At 41.2% G+C, this 26363-nt stretch overlaps 1 protein-coding gene across 2 annotated transcripts in view; it reads left to right on the top strand.

Moving 5' to 3' along the window:
- The first annotated feature begins 2364 nt into the window (after window positions 1–2364).
- Window positions 2365–26363, top strand: part of VMP1 (vacuole membrane protein 1) — a 67461-nt gene continuing 43462 nt past the window's right edge. The window contains exons 1-5 of one of the 2 annotated variants that reach the window (XM_009633932.2): window positions 2365–4087; window positions 8372–8473; window positions 10755–10890; window positions 13269–13359; window positions 15747–15857. In XM_009633932.2, the coding sequence (XP_009632227.1) occupies window positions 8398–8473; window positions 10755–10890; window positions 13269–13359; window positions 15747–15857 (414 nt within the window). In that variant the 5' untranslated portion in view covers window positions 2365–4087; window positions 8372–8397. Of the gene's footprint in view, window positions 4088–8371; window positions 8474–10754; window positions 10950–13268; window positions 13360–15746; window positions 15858–26363 lie in introns of those variants that run through there. The other variant, XM_035889580.1, reaches the window with a different exon arrangement.

Below are 26363 nucleotides of genomic sequence, written 5' to 3'. Positions count from 1 at the left end.
TTCGGGCCTGCCCGGGCCGGGGCGGGAGAGCGGGCAGAGGGGGGAGCTGCGTGTGGGGTAAGCGGGAGGCGGCCGCAGCCTGAGCCTTGCAAGGGTGGAGGAGGTCGGGAGGGGAAGGAGCCGTCCCCCAGGCGCTGGAGGTGCGGGGGAAAGCTCGTCGATAGCTCTGCTGCTGCCAGTTCACCCCCAGTCCTGCTGGAGACCTGCGCTGCTCGGAACGCTTCATGTCATGCTGGACAAAACCCTGGAAACCGTACGATAGGATCACCCTGCTTTGGCCCAAGGGACGGTGCCTGATGACACAGGGAGAAATTCATCCTTCTAGCTGCAAAGAGCCGGATACCGATGGTCTTTGTCTGCCTCTCCGGCAGAAATGTGCTGTGCCTTCCTAGCTGGGTTGCTAACTGCATCCTCCACGTCCTGCCAACTGCCCTCTCTCCGAGAGACTGTGACGTCTCTTACGGACTTGGGTGGTTAGGCCCAAATCCGGGAAGACTCTTAATGTCTTGTGTCTGTTGACTGGAGTTAAGCACCTAGATGTGTTTGTCTGTTTATTTTAGTTCTCTGGCCAATGTCATCTAGTGATTACAGGAGGTAATAAAGGAGTAAAATTCCTGGTTTGTTCCAGTTTTGCCTCTTAGATGTTTGGCAAGTCATGTAGGTTGCCTGAGGGAAGGGATAATAAGTTTGTTTGATGGTGGCCATTTATTTATAAAGTGCTGTGAATCCAGGTTATCCACTTTGGACTGCACATCTGACATTTCTTCAGGGTTCTCTCCTGTCCTTGTTTTCTCTGCTATGTGCTTACCAACAAGTGGGTATCCTGGTTTACTTAATAATATGGGTTGAGCACTCTGAGGTGGTGAGAGTGTGATATTACTCTTTTCTGCCTTGGAGCATATGAATTTTGTTTGAGCAGTGGCTTTTGGTACTGTTTTACTGTTAGGACTTCTGCTCTTCTAAGGTTGTTTCACCCCAGTTCCTGAAGATAGGTCAATTGGGGGTTCTCATGCTTCATACCATATTATCTTATGATAGCATATATAAGCTCTTCCTAATGCATTAATTCACCCATTGAAATGGGCTTCATGATGTCAGTTCTCTTTCTTTCAGTCCATTATTTCTACAGCATGTGATGGACTTTTCTTTATTCCTTATCGGTCATAATGATAGTTGTAATGATTGCTTCATCCCGTGTTTTCAGGTGAGAGTTTGAAAAAACATATTTCCAGTTGTGCAATGGGAGGCAAGCACTACTTATTAATTTGAGCTAAGCTTCTTTTCCTACTTAACAGCTGAAATCAATGGTATTTGTAATTTCTGTGGGAAGGCATGGGAGGAGACTTAGTAGCTTTTAAGTGGGTAGTAGCAATGAGGAAGGTGAGCATGCTGGAACATCTGCACTATTTCCACCTTAAAGCTTTTTTCCTGTGGTTGTCTTGGAATATCTTTTGAATGTCATAACTGTTTCTGACTACACCTTGTGAATACCTCTCCTTAGAATGTTCTGTGTAATTAGTGCATATTTTGCGATCTCCTCTTATTTCTTAACAAGCTTTGGTTTTAAAACAAAGAACTATGCTTCTGATGTATAGTGAGAGTAGGCCAGTTTTTCCGGTATAATGGCGATGGGAAACATATTATTATCTCAAGGTTAGAACTTTAACTTCTGTTACTTGTGGAGAAGTGTGAGTTGGATGGACTTTGCCATTCTATGAGAACAAAGAGCACGGCCTTGAAGCTGTTGCAACACTAAGCTTTTGGTATTCCTATAGCAGGTTGGAACCGTAATCGTGGGGCAGCACGTTGCTGGGTTTGGTGCTGCACTGGCCAGGTGGACCCAGGAGACTGTAAGGCGTTATAAGTGAGGCAGGCTGTTGTTCAGTGTATTTCAAACTCAGAAAAATATTCTTCTCTCTTACAAGGCTCAGAATTAGCCTCTGTGATTCGCCTTGTATGGGCAGTGTATTCTCACTGAATGGCCAAGGCAGCCGTATTGCGACCTGAATTGGTTCCAGTTAGAGACTGTTAACGGCTGTGAAAAGCAGAAGTCTCAGGAGCACGTTTCAGCTACTGTTTTCCATGGGGTTTGTTAGGTGTTTCTGTTCATTCCCTTTCATCTCTGCTGTACCTCCTTTTAGAGAAGGAAGCACTCTGGATATAATGGCTGGGCAGGTTCAAGCATCTTCTTGTGGGGAAACTGCCTCCCGGCTCTTACAAGATAGGATAAAGGCAAAGTTCCTACCAAATCTGCACTTTTCCACCAGCTGCTGGAGGAATCGGAGGTGTCAATTCTTAAGGCTGTGCTTACACTCTTATTTTTCTAACTCTTTGTTCTTCCCTAGTGAAATTTTAGCAGTCCTTTTTTTGTGCAGGATGTGTTACCATCTTGTGACAATACCTGTGACCTTTCTTTCCTCTGTGCCTTTTGGAAGCACAGGGAGGCTGACGGCGGAGTGCTTGACTGCCACCAGAAGGCACAATGCAGTCTGAGGGCTGAGACAAACATCTTGTCAGATAGTATGCATGTGGATTTCTGTATAGCCCTCTGGAACTGAGGATGTGAAAGACACAGTGTCTGTTTAGTCACCTGAATATTAAGTTTACGGTCTTTTTTCCAGTGTTGTGTAGCCCCTCTCTCCAAAGCCTTTCTCTCTGCTCGCATCAGTCTTTCCAAGTCATCCCTTTTGCTGAAAGAGCTGCTTGGGCCTACGTGACGTGCCCTCCCCGTGACGTACGTTATTGTGGCACTGCTCGGTGCTGTGGTAGTACTTCTCGCTGAATCCCTGTTTGAGAGAGGGCATGCAGTACAGTGTATCGTAATGCTGTCTCATTCAAAATCCAGATATAGTTGAGCTGGGCGTTTGGGAAACTGAAGTTAGCGTAGCAGCACAGCAGTAACACTGAGGAGGTCTCCTGTGATCTCCTCAGGTCACCCTCTCAGCAGCGTATTTCATCCTCTCTGATAACCTTGAAGTGATTTTCTCAGCAGCTGGTTGAGCGTCGTCCCGGTCAGCAGAGGAGCAGTCTCATTCTGTAAACTGTGATCTGTACCCCAGGCTTGCTGCCTCCTGCCAGTGTAAGGAGCACAGAACTGATCTGTGATCTGCATTGTGGCATGAGATGCTACACTGATAATGTTCACATTCCCACTTATTTCAATTTACTTTCTTTTATTTAAATCTTTTTTTTTTTTTTGAAGTTTCAGTAGGAGATCGCTGCAAAGATTTGAACAACCTGAATTTTGTCTTTCCTACCATCTTCCGTGCCTTTTCTTCTATATATTTTGTAACGACTCTACTGTATTATTATAGCACCTGATTCTACTGCTGGATCTGCACAGACAACCATCAATATTCATGTTTCACCTGAGAAAATCCACCAGGGAGAACAGTTTAATGTATATGTGGTCTTAACGGCAGGGACAGAACTTCTAGTAACCTCAGAAGAAAACACGCACCACCCCTAAAACTCGTGTTCCAACAATATGAAATCATTCTTTCCTAAAAGATGTCCCAAAGTCTTTTTGGAAAAGTGGAAATTTTAACTCTGAATTGTAAGATGACTTTTTTGAAATGGGATTTGGCTAGGAATTGGGAAATAGGTCTGGTGTACAGAGGCATAACCCACAAAGTGGAAACCTGTGGTCTTTAACTGAATTACTTTTCCTTTGAGGGATTAGACCATTTTAGTTAGAAAAACATTTTTAGTATGGGAATAAATGCACTTATATCAAAGTAACCCATTATAGCTAAATCTATGGAGATTTTGAACGTCTTTCAGATGTGTCCTAATTTATTTTAATTGAATGCTTCCCATGAGTGTTGAAAGACTGGAAAAAATCAAGCAGTTAATCTTTCTATTTTCTGTCGTCTTTAGGAAAGTTATTAACCTTCAAGTTAGGGACTGTGTCAGTTTTGTATCACATGATGAACGGTATTGTCATACTCTGTAGGGACAGAAGGTTTGGATGAGCAGTCGCCTTGGTCTTGAATGTCTACAGAGCTGAGGACGTAGTTGTCTGTTCCGCTGGCTTCAAATACGGAAGAAGTAGTGAAGAGCAACACAGTTGTACGGAGCTGAAAGGGTATGTAATGTTTCACTTCAAGACTGATCTCATCCTTTACCTAAGTGTGTTCATGTGCCAGGCAGTCTTTGACTTTCGAGGCAAAGCACTCTCCAAACTGTTACTTTGCCAAGAAAGGTTAACTTATTCCCTGTGTAAATCGTTGCCTCTGTAGAGCATTAAGTGACTGAAACAAAACCGTATCACAGCTGTGTAACGCTGTCTGGTTTAGTGCAATTACTTATCCACCTGTGAAAGTCTGGGTTTTTAATCTTTTGTTCTCTTTATTGTAATTGAAAAACAGTGATGTAGATAAAGGAGAAAGAATGGTTATCAGAAAAATTGAGGAGAAAGAAGGAGCGGGATACTGGCAGGATTGGAGCATGTGGGTTAAAATGCAAGAAATGACAAAAGACTGAAAACGGTGGCTGGGAGAAAACATCAGCAAAAAGGTCTAAGCTATAAATCTAGTTCTAGCAGCTGTGTGACAAGTAACTTTGATGGAGATGAGAGTTGGGATTCCGGGGTCTCTTTAAGTAAGAAGTGGTAAGAGTTAGTGATTCAAACAATGTCTGGGAAAGCAGTGATATCATTAAAATAGTTTTAACAGCTTCCTTGTTGTTCCAGCACATTGGAAAGGAGTCCTCAAAAAAATCCTTAGTACGGAACGTGAGTCTCCATTCTCCTCCTCCAAGTGAGAGTGCAAGCACCCAACTGCCTTGTCTTAAACTGTTTCCTTTTACAATTGGGTGCTTCAGCATCCTCCCCAGAGCTTCAGAAAGAACAGACTTTTGTTCTTTCCTCTGATTACGGAGTGCAGAGATTGCAGTGCCTAATTCTGTTGTTCTCATGCTCCGATAGCTTGTTACGCTTTGTCTCACTTCACATGCTGTGAAGTGCCAGTCACAGTTACCATAAGCCCTGTTTGTTGACCAGTTTACATTTTGACTAGCAATAATTGTCTTTTTATACTTAATGTTATGGATTGCACTAAAGCTGAATAGTGTATTGTGGGCTATTTGTTCAGCCCTACAAAGAAGTTCTTGTGTGAGCACAGCTCTAACAAATGAGCTAAGCAACGCTGATACAAAAACTGTTCAAAGTTGTTTTTCTCACTCTTTTAAATAGTTTATTTTTATGTTTGCTGGTAACTGCTCAATGTATTAGGCAAATTTATTTTTAGATATGGACTCTTGTGTCTTTTTCAGCATTCATAAGAAGGGAAGTCCTGTTTAGCTCACCACAGGAAATTAAATTCCATCTGCTATCATGCATTTGGTGTAGACTTGAGAATGTGGAGTCAGTTAGTCCATTTTGGGTCAGTCTCCCACTCCCATTAATCTCCATGGGGAGACATTAGTACGGGACTAGTGATTCTAATAGCCATCAAACAGAGCAAGAGATCGGAGCGCTGAGCTTTCTGGATGCACATCCTCCAGTTCCCTAGGTGAAGATGCTTTGAGTATAATTTGACTTTGGTAAACCAGGGAGTTTTTTCTGAAACCAGTAAGGGTTTGGTTTCTGAATTGCAGCCTGTTTGGGCTTGCCATATGATAGGTGTTAAATCCTAGTCAACTGTATTCTTAAAGACAAGTTTTTAGAGCTTTTTTTGCAGAATTGTTGAACTTTAAGACCTTCTTAACAAGTACTTGCCCCACAGAAGCGTGCAAGGGGGTTATTTATCTGCTTTGCTGGAAACGTTGACTTGTGTACTTGAGGTAGGGTTACGCAAAGCTAATCCCAGATTAGTGCCTTTCCAAGCAGGCAGGGTAAAACTGGCTCTGTTAGTTAAGCTTGTGAGAGCTGTAGTATGTACATAATAATTCACCTGAGATTCCTAGAGATTGATGATTTTTATGTACCAGTAAGATGTTTAATGGACTGCAGTGGCAGTCAGTGCATGGAGACGGAGCGTAGTGCACAGCCCGGATTTTAGCATCAAACGTGGAGAGCTGTTTATATTACAGTAAATTAAGTTTCTTGAAATGTAATTAAGCTGATCAGAGACCAAAGCGATTGAGACTACAATTTTGAAGGCTGGATTTGCATGAGGAAAAAAGGTGAATTTCAAAATGAGGAACATGTAGCTTCCACTTAAGTTTGTTTTGGTTTCTTTTAATGTTTGTTATATTTAAGACAACAAAATGTGACTGAAGTTCCCTAAACCAGAATGTTTTGGGTTTTTTTAGCGTGGCAGTGTGCAGAACAGCTCTGATGGCTTTTGCTTCCTAAGCAGCTTTCTGTGAACACCAGGCGTTCTCACTGCGGATGCCCAATTTAAATATTCCCCTTTGCAATTTGAGCTTGGTGTGTGCAAATGGGTGTGTGTAACACGTGTGTGGGTGTGATATACATATGTATGTGTGTATATAAGCTCATACTGTATATGTATATAAATATGTATTTTTCTATATATAAAAAATAAAAGCACCAGGAGCAAGTGCAGTCAGTAGAAACAAAACACCAGCTACGGGGACTTACTGTCCTAATGAAATTAGGAGATGGCTAAACATTTGATCCTTGTATCACCGTAGCAACTGACCGGTTATCCTCAATTAAGTACTGGTGTAACTCCCCTGACTTCCAGAGTGTCAGGCTGCTATAAAACTGATCTGAGGAGAGAAGGAGGTTCGCATTTCTCTGGTGTTTGACTAGCAGTTCAGAGCAAACCTCTGATTGCAAGCGACTGCAGAATGATGCTGTAGAGCTCCTACTGCAGCAGGTCACTCCTCTGTTGTCCTTGGCTGACTATAGAGCCCTTCAGCATTTTTCAGAAGCAAACTTTTGCAAGGCTGTTTTATTAATTTTCTTGGCGCTTTGGGTATTCTTGGGCCCCAAGTTTCAGTGAATAAAAACTGTAACATGCAAGAGATTAGTTTCTGCTAGCTTGTTTAACTAGACAGATTCCTATTTCGGCATGTTTCATTTCAGGAAGGAGGTGCTGGAGGAAGGGCTCCTTCCTAAGACCTTGATACTTTTGACTGTTGGGTTTTAAGTAAAACCCCTTTAATGATCACATTCTAGCTAGCAATTTTATCTGTATTAAAGTAATGCACAAGGCTTGTACCTGTTTAGAAGAAGATCTGTCTAAAACTGACTTGTGAAACCCTGGAAATATTAAACAGAGTATCTGAAATGTTTCAACATTTCATTAAAAGAATGGGCAAAATTATTGCAGTCTGAATCAAAAGGGGTAATCTCACTCTTGTTTCCCAAAACTGAGTTGCTGCTTGGCTTTTAAGCCTGAAATATATCAAAGGGGAAGTATTTTTTCTTTAAAACTTTAATTTCCTCCACCAGACAGTTTTATATAACCTGTCATTTTAATATTGCACTACTTTTCTTTCCAACAAAAGCAGCATATCAAAAACTGTAAATCATGTTTGCTTACAGGGACAAATGTAATCCAAATAATATGCTTTAGTTTTGTGGGATTCTTTCCAAAATAAAATTCCAGAAACTGTTTTAAGATTCGAGAGAGGATTTTTAAAGCAACGAGTCTGACCGGCTACTTTCTTTGTGTTTGATTGCATAAGAATTGTCAGCTTTTCAGTTTGTTTGGGTTTTTTAAGGGAAAAAAAAAAAGCAGCTCTTGCAACATTCTGATTTATGCTGGTTTCCAATTATTGCACTATTTACTCTCCTGGATAAGGAAAACCACAGCTGTTCTTTTGCCCTTTTTAAAACTGATCTCACTAGAGAGAGGCTAAACCAGTAGACAGAATGTACACTTTTCAAAAAAGCTTTCCATCAGAGAGCTCTTTTCCTTTGAAGACTTTACCTTTTCCGGTTACAGATACTGGACTGTGCAAAACATAGATGCAGCTCTGTATCTTAGTTACCATATTGAGGGCTATTTTTTTAGGCTATGAGATTTTTGAGGCCTACTTGCATACTAACTACCTGGAAGCTTAGTGCCAGAACAGTTGCTTTCTAATACGCGAATCAAATATTAAGCGCTTCTTTCTCAGGATTGAACTGAGGTTTGTGTGAAGGTCTGCTGCTTCTGGAGCCCAAACAGTGGGCTGATTAGTAGAAGGGATTGTTTAACAAGCTTCTGTTCAGTTGTTGCAAGTGAGGGAGTTATGTCATTTAAGTGAAAAATACAGATTTATGTAGGTGAAAGTGTTTTAATAGTTGTCATCGTGCGAATTGACTCACCTTCTCCTTTTCAATGGTGTAATGAAGGATAACTGTGATTTGGATTTTTGAGAACTGCTGGATGTTTGCCTGTATCCTTTGACAATGGAGTCTTCAGAACCAGAAATGGAGACGTTATGCTTTTTGGTTTTGTTCTGCTATTAGATCCCCATACGTGACTGATCTATGAAATGGCAGAGAATGGAACAGATTGTGACCAGAGACGCATAGGTATGATCAAAGAACAGCACAATGGAAACTTTACAGGTAGGTGGAAAATGATTTAATGTTCTCGCCTGGTCAGCTTGGTGTGTAAAATGGCCAGCACAAGACTCAAAAGGAATTTATGTTGGTGCACTTTATGCCCGGATAATGCAAAGGGCCTCGACGCCTGAATCAATCTTGGAAACTTCAGTCATCTCTAAATGTGAAGTCTTGAGGATTTATGTGTTGTAAAGCCACAGAATAGTTATATGCTGTGTATTTCCATTCAGTTTTCTCTTATCCTCTTTTCTTCTTCTGAAGTTCTTATTCTGTAGCTCATTTGCATGTGACCCCTGTAAAGCTGACTTGGGTACCAGCAGGGGCTGCGACAGGACTGAGCTAAAAAACTACACTGTGCTGGCAAATAAGTGGCTGTAGAAGTCAGGCTGCACAGCCCCACCCTTTGGCACTGAGAAGTTAGTGCTTGGTAATAAAAATCTGGTTTACTCTGGGAGAAATCCAGTTATTAGCCTCCCAATTTCTAGCTTTTCTGTTGACATTTAGCGTCACTAAAATTAATCTGTTTCAATGATAAATTACTAACAAACCAGTTAACTACTTCATCTCCTGCCTTGCTTGTTTTTCCTACTGGTATGTCTGAAGTAGGCTTGGATTGATGTTTAGGACTCATGAAAACTAACCTGAGAACGTTTCATGAAGAGTCTTGTGTCACTGAATTATCTGTGCTGTGTAGTACAGCATAGAAACTATAACCCTTTTAGTTTGTTTCCTGTCAGCTTTGAATGTGCCAGTTCCATATTTAATTAAGTTTTGTAACCAAGTGATTTCTCAAGCCGTACACAGTCTTACACCATTGTCTTTTATGACCTTTACTAAAAACAAATAAAAACCAAGGTTGAAGCATTTTTATTAGACATACTAAGTGAAAAATTAGAGAACAGAGATTCTGGATACAATGAACGCGGCAAGATTTAAAGAGGAACTGTGTGTATGGAACAAATCAAAACCTTTTACTTAAAGACTTTAACTGTTCTGCAACTGAGGGAATGTGGATGCCATCCAGTATTTGCCACTGTAGGATTTCTGTTAGTTCGTCTAAAGCAACTGATGCTTACAGCTAAAGAATGCAAAATTAAATGGGCTGTGTGACTAATGAGGTATGCCATTTCTATGGAAATATTAGCATCTGATAAGGCAGCATGTTTCAGTTACTGGAATAAGACTGAAATAATACATCTTGATTTACAATATGCTGGGGATTCAGATTAGATTAATATTTTAAATTAAACGGGTTTTTACAAATTTAAAATTTATGAATATTATTGCAGTGCTTTAAATGTATACAAACCAGAATATGTATGTTTTGACTTTGTGTAGTAAGTGATGTTTAAACAAATTTGGTGTCTGTTTGGATACAAGAGTTATTTTTGTTTGTTTTTTCCATTGTTTTGTGATTTTTTTTTTTCTCCTCTTTCAGAACTCAATTTCTTTAAATGCTTAAAAATTATTGCCGCTCATTAGCTTGACAACCTTTGAACAAGCCATTCTCATCCAAAAAATAGTGAGGGTTTTTGTTAACCTTGACTGCAAAATCACACCTTTATTAGAACAACCTTTCTTCCGTGCTTGTATGGTGGTGTTACAGCAGTGTTGAGCTCTGCGTTATAACCAAGTCACTGCAGTTAAAAGCAACCAGATATGCGGTGCCAGTCCAGCAAAGGACTGGGATACAAAAGCAGGTCCTTTCCATGGGAGCGCTTCCTGTCTGCTGGGCTCATTTTGGAGGAGCTGAACAGCGTGGCAAGGCTTACCACGGCCTAAGGATCCTGACTGGGAGGGTAGATGCTATTATCCAGTTACACAGTGACTGAAGTGTATAAAGAGCACGCGTAATTCGATCTAGTTCGATTGGAGAAGTCTGAGAATAGCTTTGGAAGAGAACCAAATTCAAAAGTTCAAAGTGAAATGTGGTCTCTGTAGTGGGTGATAGAGTCGCGTTTGACCTAATATATTAGCTGGTTTGTAACTAGTGGTGCAGTACCTTGTGTAAAGGCTAATAGATATGCCAGGCTTTTTGCATCCTGGGCCAATTAGATTCCTGAATGGTTGTCAGCTCCGTGGAGGGAAAAAAAGCCACCTTACTTCCTTTGCTGGAGGTCACCTTATTTCTGATGCCCTTAAAGCAAATGCTTTGTGAAAAGATGACTAGGAGCCCACGTTAACTTCCTAACAAAGCCCAAAAAAAAGGCAGTACGTTTTGGGGGAGGAGGGAATCTGAACCATCAGCCTGTGCTTTTACATTTCTGTTGCTTTTCATTTGCAGATTCCTCTTTGCTGAGTGAACGGAAGCGAAGGGACCGAGAAGAGAGGTTGAATATTGTACTATGGAGAAAACCGCTTGTTACCTTGCAGTATTTTTTCCTGGAAACTCTAATAAACTTGAAGGAATGGACCATAAAGTAAAGATCATTTCTTTAACTTCTACTAAGCATTCTGGGGAAACCTATGCTTTGATTCAGTAGGTCATTCTGACATCTCACTTTCCCTGATGATTCACAACTTTAAATTTTTTCTTTCAGAGAATGTATTTATTGTTGTACCTTAAAGGTGGCTACTGGAACATACCACACTTCTAGCTGTGTACTCAGACCTTCTGCCTAAATTACATAAGTGTAAATACAGTAAGGTGTCAGTGGAAGAAAATTACAAACGTCCTTTTTGAAGAGTTGGATGTTCCAATTTGAAGGAGTGGGACAGGGTTTGAGCATCCTTAAGGAAGAGATACTGTACTTATGACTGCCGTGTTAAGTACTGAGCTATTAATGTATGTGTTAGTATCACTGAATGATCTTCAAATAGCTCAGCTAGGGCAGGGTTCAGCATTATGTGGAACTTGCAGTGATGTTTATGGTGCTGCAGAGAGGACTTTGCTTGTAAGCTACGTGGTCCCTTTCACAGCAGGAAATGATTTATTAAAGTACTTTCCCTAAACATTGTTTACACACTGAATAAAATGGGCTTTTATTCCAGTTTAAAAATTTGCGAGTAGCAGTCCTAACATCCCCTACTAATGCTGAAATGCATAGCTATTTCTTAAGGCATTAGGCTTGAGAGGGTTTGGAGTGCCAAAAGGCAAGCATGAGTAAAATTGGCAACTGAAAAAGCTAAGAGTAGCAACCATCCTAGTGCTTGTGTTGCTATCTGGAATCTCTTGTGTTTGGGATTAAGTTTACAATCATTTTCCCAGTCAGAACGCAGGGTCTAATATCCCCTTGGGTGATCCTAGCTGTTGGACTGCTCCTTTGCAGAGCAAGCTGAGATTGGTGATGATGGACTATGGTCATTGACCCTTCTGGGCTAGGTATGAGGTGCTGCCACTTCAGAGCCATTGAGAGAGACTTGTGTTTTCTGTTTGGATCTTCTGAAATTATGTGTATGAAAAAATACCAGCTTTAGGTAGTGTAGTCTTAATTCCCTTTTACACCACCACCCCCCCAAAAAAAATCTAAACCCAAAACCTACTTATTTACTATGTGCATTCTTTCAGCTATTGCTGGGAATTGTTTCTTTGAGAACTGTTTTATTGGGTCTTCCATTAGCCATTTCTGACAACCTCCAAGCATTTATTTAAACCCAGCAGAAATAACATTTGAGGTCTTATTTTAAGCTGATTATTACCTGGCTTCCTAGACATCAAATTCTGTTACAGATAGCACTTGCATCCTCTGTTGTGCAGCACATCTATGTTGTCTAGCACTAGCATGACAATATCTTTACAGAAAAAACCACTATTATAAGCTATTAAGTTGAGACCTCAGATGATATCCTGTATTCCACTTCAGTAAATTGTGATTTAGAGGATGACAATCACGTGAAAATCAGATTCTCATACTAATATAACAGCACAAATTTAAAATTAGAGTGACTTCTCTCAGCTTGCTTAATATGAAACATTTGTGACTGTTCTTCTGTTATTAGACATCTCGTATTTCTGTCTTTTTCTGTCTAAATGGATGTTACGTTCATAGTTTATTTTATGTCTAAGATTTTTAAGTGATGCTGGCACTTGCCTTTTTATATCATTAGGTGATGGTATAATAGCGTTTCTGAGAAAATAATAAATGTATTTGCTAATCCGCTGTGTGTGGGCACATATACATCAAGCAGAATGTGTATGTAAAACTAAACAGGCTCAAAAGTAATTTGGTATCAAATTACATAGGAAACCACTTTTCTCCCCTTACTGTAGTAGCTTCTTAACACTTTATAATTAGCTAAAATGTATTTCTTAAACTTTGAGCTGTTATTAGAGATACTAATTTCAATAGATCAGGGGAACCAAAATAGCGTAAAGATTTTTTTCCTTTTACTGTCACAGTGGTTCTACCCACCAGCACACAGTTTGAAATTAGCACTTCTGTATTCCACCCGCAGCTCATCCCTCGCCCAGGGCCAGTGCAGCGCCTGCTTTGCTCTTTGCTTAACCACGGGTGTTGTTCATGGCCCTGTGTTTGAGACTGTCTTGGCTGCAGAAGCTGAATATTTGTTTTCAGATTGTGTTTGTTTTCAGACAGTTACTTTGTTTTTCTCTATTTAAAAAAAAATATGCATGGCTGAACTTTGATCTCACTTGACAGTGAAGTAGAGATTTTTCCATAAGGAATAAAGGCTCCCCAGATACTTTCTTCAGAGGTTTATGCTTTTATAATAGCAAACTTTTCAGCTGCCACTGTCCCCGCTGACTACATCCACGCAGACCCAGCCTATAGGGATAACTAAGTTACTTTGAAATGCATGCTGAATTATGAAAAACCCTAACTGCCATTTGTCTTTTAAGATTGTGGCATCGGCGAAGTATCTTGGTGTCTTTTTTACTGACGCTTGCAGTGCTTACAGCTACGTATTACATTGAAGGAACGCATCAACAGGTACGAGGTTTTCAAGTTACTTCCCTTAGTGACTAATAACTTCTTGTCCCCGTGCTGAGGTAGATGTGCTGGGAATTGAATGGGGTCTTCATGAACTTGTAATGTATCTTTTGAACTCCTACTCACTAAGGATATTTGTTTTTTATGTCATGACTCTTCTCTGTTATGTGTGGATGAGTTGAGTTTCAAGAGATGCGGAACGATCAGCTGTATCATTTATTCTGTTGCATCTGTAGGTGTTCCACTTCTCATCTGTTCCTGAATAAGCACACCTCCGATGCTGCAGCACTCCTTCGCATCTGCTGTTAACAAGCTTTTAATAGTGGTGTGAGCTTTTGAGATGAGAGATATTTAAACTGAGTCATGATAGAACTTTGTGGTTCCCAAGAAATGTTTCTTCTGCTGTGGAAGGGTGTCCTGACCCCTATCCTAAGCTAGGATAGACGTATATCTAGACATAAAATGGTTTGATGGTTCAAATCTGGTTCTGTGATGCTTCTTCTACCTCCATTGTTTTAAAATTACTGTTTTAAAAAGTTTTTTATGCTTTGGAGTACATAAAGACTGATGCTTTTACATCACTTGAAGTGTAAGCCATTGCTTAAGCATAAGGTGATGGTGTTGTCTACATCTTTCCCCTCCCCATTTCTCCTTGAGTTTCAGACTTTCCCTGAGGGCAGACAGCCCTTCTAAACCCTGCAGAGCATTTCCTTGTGCAACTGAATCATCTTACCACTCTGACTCTGAAATCAGCAGGTTCACTGTTTCAGAGAACTTGCTTACATCCATACTGCTATGGTGTGTCACTGGCTGCCTGAGGCACATGCAGGTCTGGAACAGGAGTCCTGGCTTCCCAGGACGGGGTCTTGAAATGCAGTGAAATGAGTTGCTTCAGCTCATCGCATTCTCGCTCACTCAGTCCCATGCTTGAGACCTAAGCACTTACATGCAGAGCCAGTTGGTAGATGATAAATTGGTGGCTTGTTCCCAATGGACAAATACCTGCTTCATTAAAAACTGCCCTGGTCGGTGGCCTTCTCAGCATGAAGGCCAGAGCGTGATCCACTCAACGTTTGCCACTAGATGGCTCTTGCAAACTGGTGTTGAGGCGCGTGGCACCTGAGCTGGCTGCTGGGCCTGCACAGTGCCAAGCCTTGGCAGAGCAGTGCTGCTGGAGAGGTTTCCTTGAGCCTGCTGGGAACAAACCTGTGCCCCTGGGACTGGCGAGGGGAGGGTGACCTGCAGGGTCCAGCCAATGCTTAGACCTCTCTGTTCTGGGGGGTCTCAGTCCTGCGTGCCAGCAGGTATTTGTCCATCCCCCTTCCTCTAGAGTTCCTTCCCTACAGTCTGTGTCCTGCTAGTGCCTCTCTCTACGTCTGTGTACATCAATGTATACTTGAATTCATGAGCCACTTTCTTCCAAAAGCACACTTAGAATAATGAAATATATTTGTGATTTTTCACTTGCCATTTTCAGGACTTTTTACACCCTGGCAGGTTGAAGCTGCCCAGAGAGGTGATGGAGTCACTATCCTTGGAGGTGTTCAAAAAATGCATAGATGTGGCATTTTGGGACATGGTTTAGTAGGCGTAGTGCTATTGGGTTGATGGTTGGACTTGATGATCTTGGAGGACTTTTCCAACCTTAATGATTCTGTGAAGCCTGGTTAAGACTGGTAAACTTCATTTTGGTGCTGTTGGTCCATGGATGATATAAAATGGCACCTCTTCTTGGGGCTGTGGTACAGACAAGTTGATGGCCTGGCTCGTCCTTTTAGAATTGCTCTCATGGTAGTGAGAGGGAAATACTGCTTCCCATTTCTCCAGTGTACCCAACTGGACTTTTTATGTCCAGAATTTGCTGTGACTTTCTTGTATCGCCTCACTTATGTGTGCAACACACAACCAACATTTTAATCTTTTCTTAAAAGTAACAAACCTGGTTACTCGCTGGTCCAAGATAAAACATTCAACAGACTAACTAAGAGTGCAGCTAATTCTAGTCTTTTATTTAATCTGTTTGGGCAATTCCCTAAGCTGTCTGCTCGCTGCTTGGGCTCCTTAGACACTGGGGCTTGCTGCTTGCTGCTCACACCTAGTATGCCTGTTTTGGATTTCAACCCCCTACTATCGAACCTGAATTTTTCATCTGTCTCCTCGGAAACTTGCTGATTCCAAGGCGCGTGGGTTTTTCTTTTGAAAGTGCGCTATTTTCTGTACGTGTCTGTGCTGTAATTGTAATAAATTGCAAATAGAAGTATCTAGGATTCTATTTCAGTTATTATAATCCAGATAACTATCTGTGTTAGTTTGTAGCTTTAACTTTCTCCCCTAGGAGATATCACCATTCTTGTTTGTTTTTCTCTTTTGTGACTTTTCTTTTTCAGTATGTGCGGTATATGGAGAAAAAGTTCTTCTGGTGTGCCTACTGGGTAGGATTAGGCATTCTGTCCTCTGTTGGACTTGGAACAGGTCTCCACACCTTTCTGCTCTATTTGGTAAGGATATTTCTATACTGTGTTCTTTCTCAATCAAGTATTTTAATTGTTGCATATTTTTTAATACGTGAATAAGAAATATTTCCTAAGTCCTAAACGTTAAGTACTTCTGAAGGAAAAGAAATAGTGTAATGCTCCTGGGCTCTAGTGAATGCTATTCATATTCTATACTGTCTAACTTTGTTTTGTAGTTTGTATGCTCTGTGTTTGTTGAACTGTAGATATTAGCCTGCTGTTAATCCTCATATTGAAACAATGAGTCAAAATCTGCAAGCTCTGTCCTCTAATTTCCTAATTTAAATGAAACATTTTGTAGTGTGTGCAACTCCAATGTTTCCATTTAAAATTTGTCAGCATACTCTCTGTTTTAGTAGCTTAAAACGATCATTTTTCTAGTTGAAACTGCTGAAATAGGCAGCTATTTTAAAGTTCAGTCTGTAGTAATTTTGCTTTGAAAATAATAGCATGAAAAATGTTTGTCTACAAAGATAAAATAGTATCTGTTCTGAAAATATGTATGATGTTGTTTATCTCAACTTAGCTAGGAAAGGCAGGGAAATGGTTGGGTGTGTTTTGCTTTTGGCCATTGGATTAGTTCCTTAATGTTTATGAAACCACTGTCCTGGATTTAAGAAAAGGCTTTATGGCCACAAAATAATTAAAACCAGTTTATGCAACCGATGTCATCTTGTATTTGGAGCAATTACAGATGTTTACTTTCAGAACTGCTTTAATCATTAGCAATAACACAGAAAACACTACAAGAAACAAGAAACTCGTGCTTTTCCGCACAGCAGGGCAATGCCTGCTAGATCAAATGGCATCTGCATGGGCTGCCTTTGCAGTAGTCTTGGACTCACGCTTGGTGCAGCGTCTCTCCTGAAGATGGGAGGCAGAAAGTACAGGAGAAAGGAAACTATTGCTAAACAGGAACAAGTTTATGCATGCATAGCCTTCTAGGCGAAAATATTGCTGTCAGGCTAAATGATTGGAAATGGAAATTCAGTACAGCTGATGAACACAGTGTCTAAACATTTTTATGTAACACTGGATAGTGCTTAGACAGCAGTGGGTTGACAATGTACAGATCTTTCTGACTTGCAGAGACGATGCTGTAAATAGCTTAGGGACAGTAAGACGCATGGGAAAATCGGAGGGAGAGTCAATCAAAATCATCGGTCCCAAACCGAGGTGCTCTGCCTTGCCGGAGAGGCAAACCAGCATCCAGTGATGTGTGAGGTGGAGTCAAGCTCGCAAGCTCAGCTCCCTTTGGGTTCTCTGCCAGCCTGCGATGGGAGTGAAAACGCAGCAGGATGGGATCACCAGCTCTGCAGCGGGACAGAGGGAGGAAGGGAAAGGAAAGCAATTCCAGGTTTGCTGCAGAAATCAGTTAGTCATGATTTAAATCAGCAAGTAGGAAACAATTTCAATGATAGATTTAAATCTTGTTCTGCTTTTTATATATTTTCTTAGGCTGCCAACCACTGAGAGTCCACTTAAGATTTCTTCTAACCAAAGATTTCATATAGTTAGACATTCTCTTTGAGCAGTTTGGAGAGCTTATCGTACAGTTCCTATTCTTAATTTTTACACGTTGTGTCAGAAATCTAGTAAATAAGAGAAGTTATGCACCATTTCTAAACTCTATTTGAAAGTGGGTAGTGTTTCTTTGCTGTATGTTGATCTGACACAGGGTAGCAGGAGTGCTGCTGTTTTATACCCCCACTATAGGGGGGTATAAAATATAGGCCTATATATTTATAGGCCACTCCAAGATGGTTTTGTCACATAAAGAAGTCTTTGTAAGACAGCACTGCTTTTTTTCTAAAAGAAGGTGGAATAAATTGAGCTTTCTTTTACTCTGTATTTAAAAATCCAGATGTTTAAGTAGTTCTGAACTACTTTAATACAAAACCCCCTAAATTTCATAACATATCACTTAAGTTTTCCTGTGGGATATGTGAACCCAGTGGATATATTTAGGCCGTGGCCCGAGTTGACATTAAAGTAACATATATAAAAAATATAACTTCTCTATTGGCTTATCAGTGTAATTTATGATGGGCGTGTAGGAGGTGAACAGCCTTCCAAAGATTACAGGGAGGTGCATCACCTAGGAAAAGAAATTTAGTTTAATGTTAGTGAAGGTATTTATTGCAGACGTAATGAAGGTATTTATTTGGAATGTAAGAGGCAAAGTTTCACGTAACTTTGTTAGAAGCGGACAGACAGACAAAATAGATTGCACTGAATAATTAGAAGGTGGTTATAGAATAAAATGTAATCAAACTGTACCATCAACATCTAATGTGTAACAATACAGGAGAAATACTTAGAATCATAGCATCACTTTGGTTGGAAAGGACCTTTAGGATCATCGAGTCCAACCTTTAACCTAACCCTGCCATCCCACCACTAAACCCTGGCCCTAAGCACCTCATCGATCCTTCTTTTAAATCCCTCCAGGGATGAGGACTCTACCACCTCCCTGGGCAGCCCATTCCAGAGCCTGACAGCCCTTTCAGTGAAGAAGTTTTTCCTGCTGTCTAGCCTATACCTGCCCTGGCGCAACTTCATACTTGTTTGCTTTAAATATGTAAGGCAGAAAAGCATGTTTCTGTTACACAGAGGGAATTCCATAAAGGCAGTGAGTGTAGGAGGAAAGAAAAGCAAAGATCCATTTTTTTTCTTTTCTCCTGTGCAAGATTTAGTCGTTAGCATGACTGTAAATTTAGGACAATTGCACTTTCTCGGCACCAAACACTTGCCTGAACCCTGAATTGTTCAGAATTTAGTGGCATGTATCTGGCCTTGTAGCCACTAGATGGCAGTGGGAGTGTAAAAACCCAAGTTCATTGCCCGAACAGTGTGTTGCCATTTTAAGTACCTGAACTGTTAATATTCTTGTCAATACCGCTCTGTCAGCAATATCTATATGCCATCTGCTATCAGTGTAGAAATACACTCCTTAATATCTCCTCGGTTTGAGCCTACACCTTGTGCGAAAGGGAACACAGTACTAACTTCAGACTGTTGGTACAACTTTTAAGGGTAAATGATTTCAGAAGAGTATTCTGAATTTAACCCCTCTGCAAACAATGCCATTAGGAGCTCTAGCTTTCAAAAGGAGGAGTTTGAAACTAATTTGCTTTGTTAGTGATGCAGCGGTTGCCTCTAAAAGTAGAAATGCAAGTTAAGCGGAGAACTCGCTATATTAACTTTTACGTTACTGTGTATCTACTTTTCATGTTCCATATACTTTAATTACATTTCTTCCTTATGGTAAAACTTATTCTTCTATTGATTCAAAGAAAAGAAAAGTTACAAAACAGCAAACCCGCTTCTGCTTTAGTGCCTGGATTTGCTGGCAGTAGAGAATAGACTCAGTAAGTGTTTTAAAATTGCTTTTAATTAATTGCTCATTTTAAGTCTGTATGTACAGTGAGATTGTTGGGAATGCAATTACATGCCTAGAGAACAATGCACTCGGGCCCACCCATGTGCTGCTGGGCTCTTGCTGCTGCTTGCAGTGTTGTCTCTGCCATGAAGGGCCCACGGGCAGGAATCGATGGCACGGAGGCACCTGCTCAGACAGCGCGCCTGAACGTCCTCCCCTGTGACGCAGGTGCATCTTTTTTTAAATGCAGCCCTCCATTTACCGCATCCAGCTATTTTCACATCAAGCTGTTCATAAGCACGGGCTGTTAGCTGGGAAAATCATAGCGGTAGTTGCGCAATAGATGCAGTATATGAATGACTCTGGATGTTTGCTTTCCCTGGCCTGGTTAGCTGTTTTTCCAGTGTTTAAAACTGTCATTTGTCTGGATTCTTCGGAGTATCTCTCACCAGCTGCTTTTTGGAGCAGCACGAATGCAAGTGCCAGGAGAGATCCTGAGGTTAGCTGAGAAGAGAGTGCTTGGAAACAATTTGCTTAAAGTGGATTTTAGAATCTAAAGCAGTCTCAGTCTGGGGGGGAAGTTACTGCCCCTGGTTAATATCAGTTCACATCTGATTAGGATTTTGTTGGTCACCAGCACATTCTTGCTGCGAACATGTCTGTCTAGGAGAGAGAGGCTTTTTATTGCTATTTCTGTGATTGAAGAGCTTTCTCTGTATTGTAAAGGGTCTGAGTGTTGTCTGCTGCATTCGTTCCTAGTTTAATGCTGCTTCCTTAGCTGTAGCCAGCAGTAAATGTAAAATTTGACATGGCTTTTTGGGAAACGAGTCTCGTGCTACAACTTGGCACTGAGCTACGGGCTGGCACCGAGCAGATCTTCAATGCAGAAATAGGGAAGCAGGCCACTCTTCCAAGAATCCTTTTTATTCTGACACTTTCAAAACAAGTCTGCTGGCTTATTTTCCCAAAGTCCATTAAAGGTTTTTCACAATTCTTTAAAAACAATGCTTTAAAAATAGTCATCGTGATGTGGTCCTGTAGGAAATAAAACTATTACGATTAACGACTCTCAATACCGTTTTTAGCCGCACACAGCTTTTTCTCTCAGTCCCGAGACGTTTTCTCTTCTATTGGTGGTATATTAAAATATAAATGGCATGAATCACCTAATTACCAAAAGAAGATGACTGAGGGTAACTCGTCAGGAATTTCTTGCGTTTGTACATCTTGGAGAGGTCTGTTCGCTGCCTGCCGCAAAATGAAACGAATGAGCTGCCGGAGGGCAGCGGGCCCGGGGGAGCGGGGGACGCTAGGTGGAGCGCTGGGATGGGACCGCGCTGCCATTGCCATCTTCACGCAGCGCTCTGCCTCGTGATTTGGTTTCAGTTCAGCTCTGGCAAATGGATTGCAAAAGATGCGGCCGAGGCATACAAAATCAGCTTAGAATTAATGCCTATCGAAAAGCCTTGCGCGAGAAGCAGATGATAAATGTCCCTTCTGTGTACGGTCTCTTATGATCTGTGGCGGTGGGGGATGAATGGAAGCAAATTCCTTACAGGTCAAGCGCAGAGGGAGCTTTGGCTCTTCACATTTGTTTGTGTTTTTGTTTCTTAAATATGGATCTCTGCTTGCTGGCTGATAGAGCCAAGTGGAGCAACTGCTGCAAAGGTTTTCACTGGTGGCCGGGTTGTGGACTAGCACAAACAGGAAACGTGAGGTACAGCAGGGATGTTTTGTGTGCCGAGGTCGCACAAGAGTTCCAATTTTTTTCAGAACTGCAATATGTGGGTTGGCCGCTTAATTCTTACTGGGGTGTCCTATAGCAGGGTGGAAGAGAGCATGGCAATAATTTCAGGCCATGAAAAAGAACAGAAAAGAGAAGTGAGTTGAAAAGACAGTGACCTTCTTGACAGGGCTGGCTTTAGAGAGCCAGCATGAGTTTATCGGGGCTTGAGGGTTCAATGTCTCCCTTTTCTTCTCAATTGGTTCCAGGGTTTGGCTTTGGCGAGAGGTCACATTCTGACCTCCTGAAAGTGTGGTAGTTCGCAGCTGAAATGAGTCGTGTTTTGGCCCTATCTGAACTGGCTTAGGTTAGAATCCAAAGATTTAAAATCCAGGCACCTCGTGCAATATTGAGCCCATTGGGTTTTTTTAAAAAAATGTTGTTGGTATGAATAATTAAAAAAAAAAAAAAGCAAACAGCCCCACAACTAAAAAAAAAAAACCAAAATCAAACAACAACAACAAAAAAAACCCACCCACAAAAACCCCCACCCTTTCCTGCCAGGAAAACTTTTTAAAATCAAACTTAATTCTTTTTAATTATCTGGTTCCAGGAGCTGAGTTTGTAAGAAGACTCATGATAAAATTACTCAAGTGCTTCTAAAAAGAAAAGCTCACAGAACAGGGCTTACTCCACTTTTATGAAGTAGACAGAATATTGAGGAAATCCACAGAACTTACTGTCGGTTTTTTCTCCATTTATTTACTTGTGACTTCATACAGGAGTATTTTCATAGTGATTGTCAGCTTCAGAAGTTTTGCTCTTTCCATGTGGATCGCTCAAAAGTAGTGTGAGTAACCCAGAAAGGGATGAGTTTTGTGTGTAAAGGAAAAAGTGAGAAACAAAAGCTGAGCTGCCTCGGCCAGGTGGGAGGGTGCAGCAGTGCTCCCCTTCCAGCGCCAAATTATTTTTAAGTCAGGTGTTCTTTTTCAGTCCATACTGTTCTTCAATTCACATGTCACCTTGCAAGCCTAAAACAAATGAAATAATAACCGGTGCTGTCTAATATCTGCGCTCAGATTACTGCTATTGACTTGTTAAGGCAGTTGAAAGAAAAATACATGGTGGGTGCAGAAGACAGGAATTAATTCTGAAGCAAGTTGAAATGGATCCTGTTTGTGTGAGGGTTGTTTGTGGCTCTTGCTCTCTCATTTGTTTCCTTCATGCCTTTAAACCTACTTCCTCCAGCTGTCCTGAGCGTTTTACAATGGACTGAAACATCCTGGAATACTTGAATCAACATATAACTTAAAAAAAAAAAAATAATCAAATCACTTTTTCTAACCATCTCTTGACGGGAACTCCTGCTTACAGTTTACACTGGCTCTGTTCTGCTTGAAACTGCAGCACTGGTATTAATAGTGCACTGATGAACTGGAAGAGTCCAATGAATTAAACTGAACACTCCTGCCAGATTAGTTGTGTAACCTGGGTGTTTCTTAAATGCATTTTAAAAACCTGAGATTAAAAATGGTATTTTCAAGGAGAAAAATGTTAATTTGGACTCTTAGTCCCTCTAAGTGCACCCACTGTTGTTGTATGTGTCAGATACCGATAGATACCTGCAGAGAATAAAACCAGCGCCTCTGGTGTAGATTCTGCTGTGGAAGAACAATCCCTTCAACTGCTGCAGCTCGGTCTGAGAGATTGCGGACTGAGCCCCAAGCCCCCAGTCTGGTGTGTTAACGTGAGTTGAAACTGATGGTGGTTTAACTTCTGCTGGGCACGAGCATGGCAGCTACCGAGCAGACACTGCTGGTCCCGCTGTCCCGCTCCGAGGGTGGTAATGTCTGGTGTAGGGGCTGGTGGAACAGCTGGAAGCAATAACCTCCCGTATTGCCCCACCGTGAATTGCCGGACCTCATGAGTCAGAGCCCGAAATGGTGTGACTGCGAGTTCCATATATGGCCTCCAGTGCTGCTGAAAGTGGTGTACGTCAGAGTCTGGACGGTTTATCTAAAGCTGGAATTGTGGCAATAAACAGCTAATGTGAAGTGCCTCCATCTGTGCAGGATTAGCTACCTTACTTCGACTTTTCAGAAGTCTGCAAAATCTTGATGTTGTATTAATATTTAAGCTATATTGAGTGTCTTGGCCAGCCGTAGTGGTTTGACCTTGCACCACGCTGAAGAGTTAGTAGGATGATTGGTACGCCGTTTTCTTCTTTTTGAAGGTTGATGGACTTTACCTTTTAGATGCTGACCCCTTGTTTTCATTATCTGCTCTTGACTTCCTCGTCACTGGTTCTGTGTCTCGTAACTCTGCTGGGAGGTCACGTTATGCTTTCTCCTCATTTGCTCCTTTGGCATCCCTGCTCTTTTTTTTTTTTTTATTTTATGCAGAGCCTAAACTTTATACTTTTCATGTCACTGCTTCCTTGAACAATGTAACGGTGCAAGACAGTCTCTAATTGGCGACGTTAAAGCCAATCATCGCTACTAGTGTCAATTTGAGTAGATGCTGTGATTTATTCTTCAGAAATAGTAAGTGGGTGGTTAGGGAAGGGCGAGGAGAGAATGCTGATAGATTATTTTTGTCTTGTGTCAGCACCAGAGTATAAACTTGGATTCTTCCAGTTGTGTCTTTCCCTGACGTGAGTCTGTTTGCTGCTATAGAAAGTAGTGTGGGCACAGCCTTACAAAACGTCTGCTTTTCGTGTTAGTCCTCAAAGTAGCAACGTGGCCCTGTTACGTGTGCAGTGGTACCACGTGCCTGCTCCCTCGGTGGCTCTTGTTCAGTCATATTCAGAGCTTGTGCCTCATCGTTTGGAATTTCCATCAGCTCTGCACTGTGGGGCAAGGCTTGACTGAAGTGGGAATAGAAACTTGCTAACAGACACATGATTGTAAAATTAATACGTTGCATGAAATGCCATGAAGGGCTGCTAAAACTGGCCCTGACCTCTTGATGGATGTTTGTGTCGCTTGCGATGCTCTAGGTACGGCATCCTTCTTCACCCTGAGCCCCGTCTTACAGCCAGCACTGCATACCAGACATTATAGAAAATCACGAGACGTTTTAATCTTGTAACACAGACGGACAGACTAGATTGACATATTTACCAGCCACCTCCAGATCAAGGTTTTCCCTCTTAATCGCAGAGCAGTTTTCTTTGTGGGTAGTTGTCCACTACTCTTGAAGATAAAAAAGATGCTGTAACTTGGTGTTACTTTCTTGAGAGGTGTAATGACTTCATAGATAAGTATGAGATGAGTCGCAGCCTGGGGCAACGCTTGCAGGATGTTTCCCATGAGAAGCAAGCTTTTGTTTTTCCAATTTATCTTAATCAAATATAGCATGACATGTTTCCCCCCTGTGGAAGGGCTGAGTCTTGAACCCAGTATGAAAAGCAGTGTATCCGTGGAGGAAAACAGATTTTTAGTGCATTAAGTTCAGCAATGAGTTCACTGTAATATTTTTCTTGCTGGCAGACATATCACTTTTCTTTGTGAAATGTTTCTAAATTAGAGACAGTCTAAAATTATATCTTCCCCAAATATAAAAGGTTAAAATTAGATGTAGTTCTTGTTCCTGTGTCACTTCAGCAGGGTGGCTGTTCTATGAAGGGGCATGTGAGAAACCAACACTTGATCAGGAGTTTGTTTGCAGCTCTAATTGTGTTCACAGTCTTGGTGCGCAGAATGATTAATAATGTGAAAATATGATTCATTTTTAATTGGATATTCAGTTATTTTTCCTTACGGTAAAGACTTTTCTGTTATAAGTATTATATATAGCAGCATGCTTTTAAGGATTTGAACTTCCTGAATTTTTTTTCATGTGCCTGCTGTCTCTTTCTACCCACACTGATGAATTTCCAAGCAGAATTTATAGATAAGATTATACTTTCTAGAAACTTCACAGTACAGCATTTAAAGTAGTATTTCTAAGGATTAGCAGTGTCTATTCTGACTTGGGTGCCTTCAGTCACTGAACTAAAACTTCTCTGAAGGCCTGCGAGTTCAAGAGTTTGAGGTTATCTTCTATGAGACGTTAGGGTTGTATAGCTAGGGATTTCCAAACTCCCCTAAATTACTATTGCTAAAAAATAGATTTATGTTGAGTTGATCTTGATGACCAGATCTTGTCTTGTTTGATTTTTAAATTGTACAGATACTTCTAACAAATCGCATTCCAGCCTAACCACAGGCTCCTTCTGGTCGTCAGTAGTGGCGAGCAAATGTTTCTCACCCGAGTCAGCAGAATGTTTCTCAATTTATTCTCTGTTAGCCCTTGTTAGTGCCTCCTGCAATTTTAAAAAAAAAAAAAAAAAAAAAATCATTGGAAGAAGGTGAGGGAAAGACAGAGTTCAGAATCTTAACATATCTTGAATATCAGTGACTCTTCCTGGTCTGGCAAGCAGCGTGCCTACTGAATCGCCAGGGTTTCGTGTTTGTTGTCTGGTCTGACAGTTTTGCAATTGCTGTTTTCAAAGGTAGAGCTGCAGTTGGAGTCAAAGAGGGGATATCTTAGAGGCTTTCCTGAAGTGTTGAAATAAACTGAGCTACTGCAGGGAGGCAAACCACTCAGAGTATTTACTGCGGCCCCACGTGGAGAAGGAGGAGGAGAGGGTGGAGGAGGTATTATTTGTGAAGAGGATTAAAAAATTGTATAAGAATTAATCCTGCTGGCACAGGGAGGGAATATAAATGAAACATCTGAGTGTATATTGACTGGGATTTTCCAAAGGTGGCACCTAAAGCTTATCTGAAGTTGGTTCTCTGTTCCATTCAGAGTTAAACCATCACTATTGCTAAATATAAAGCAAAATGGCACCTCTCTTATGAAACATCCAGCCACCCTCCCACTCTTCCCCCCACCCCACCCCATTGCAACCATGGTCCTGTTTAGCCAACCATTGTTTTGAGGTGCTTGGTAACCACTGCTTTGTGAAAGTATAATGCTCTATGTAGGCTTTCAGGGCTGAGCTAGAACAAAAGCAGATGTCAGAGATGCTGCATGGAGCCTGCCAAGCTGCGAGACGTCGTCCGTTCGCCTAGCTGGGCAGCTGGGCTCCGCTGCTGGAGGAGGACGCAGGATTGTTCTGCTTTCCTTTGGCTGGCTTGGAGTTCCAGTGCTCCACACTTCATCACTCTAAATGAACCATTTATGCTTTATTTCTTATTCCAGTTAAAATGTGGCTTCTGTGGGTTCTGTAACTCCCAACTTTTTTCCATTATAGAATTGTTTACATTACAGTGGAAAAATTATGTTCAGTTGGCATAGTCTTCAGGTGGCTCATTGGCCCTTTACAGCTGCTTTGTGAAATGCCTTTTTTTTTTTTTTTTTTTTTCCTTTGGTTCATTTTAAAATTTTTTTTTTTTTG

The sequence above is a fragment of the Egretta garzetta genome, unplaced genomic scaffold (assembly GCF_000687185.1).
Source record: "Egretta garzetta isolate BGI_Z169 unplaced genomic scaffold, ASM68718v1 scaffold112, whole genome shotgun sequence".
Taxonomy (NCBI): Eukaryota; Metazoa; Chordata; class Aves; order Pelecaniformes; family Ardeidae; genus Egretta; species Egretta garzetta.
Note: the sequence above shows the minus strand (reverse complement) of the source record. Positions and strands in the feature narration are given on the sequence as shown.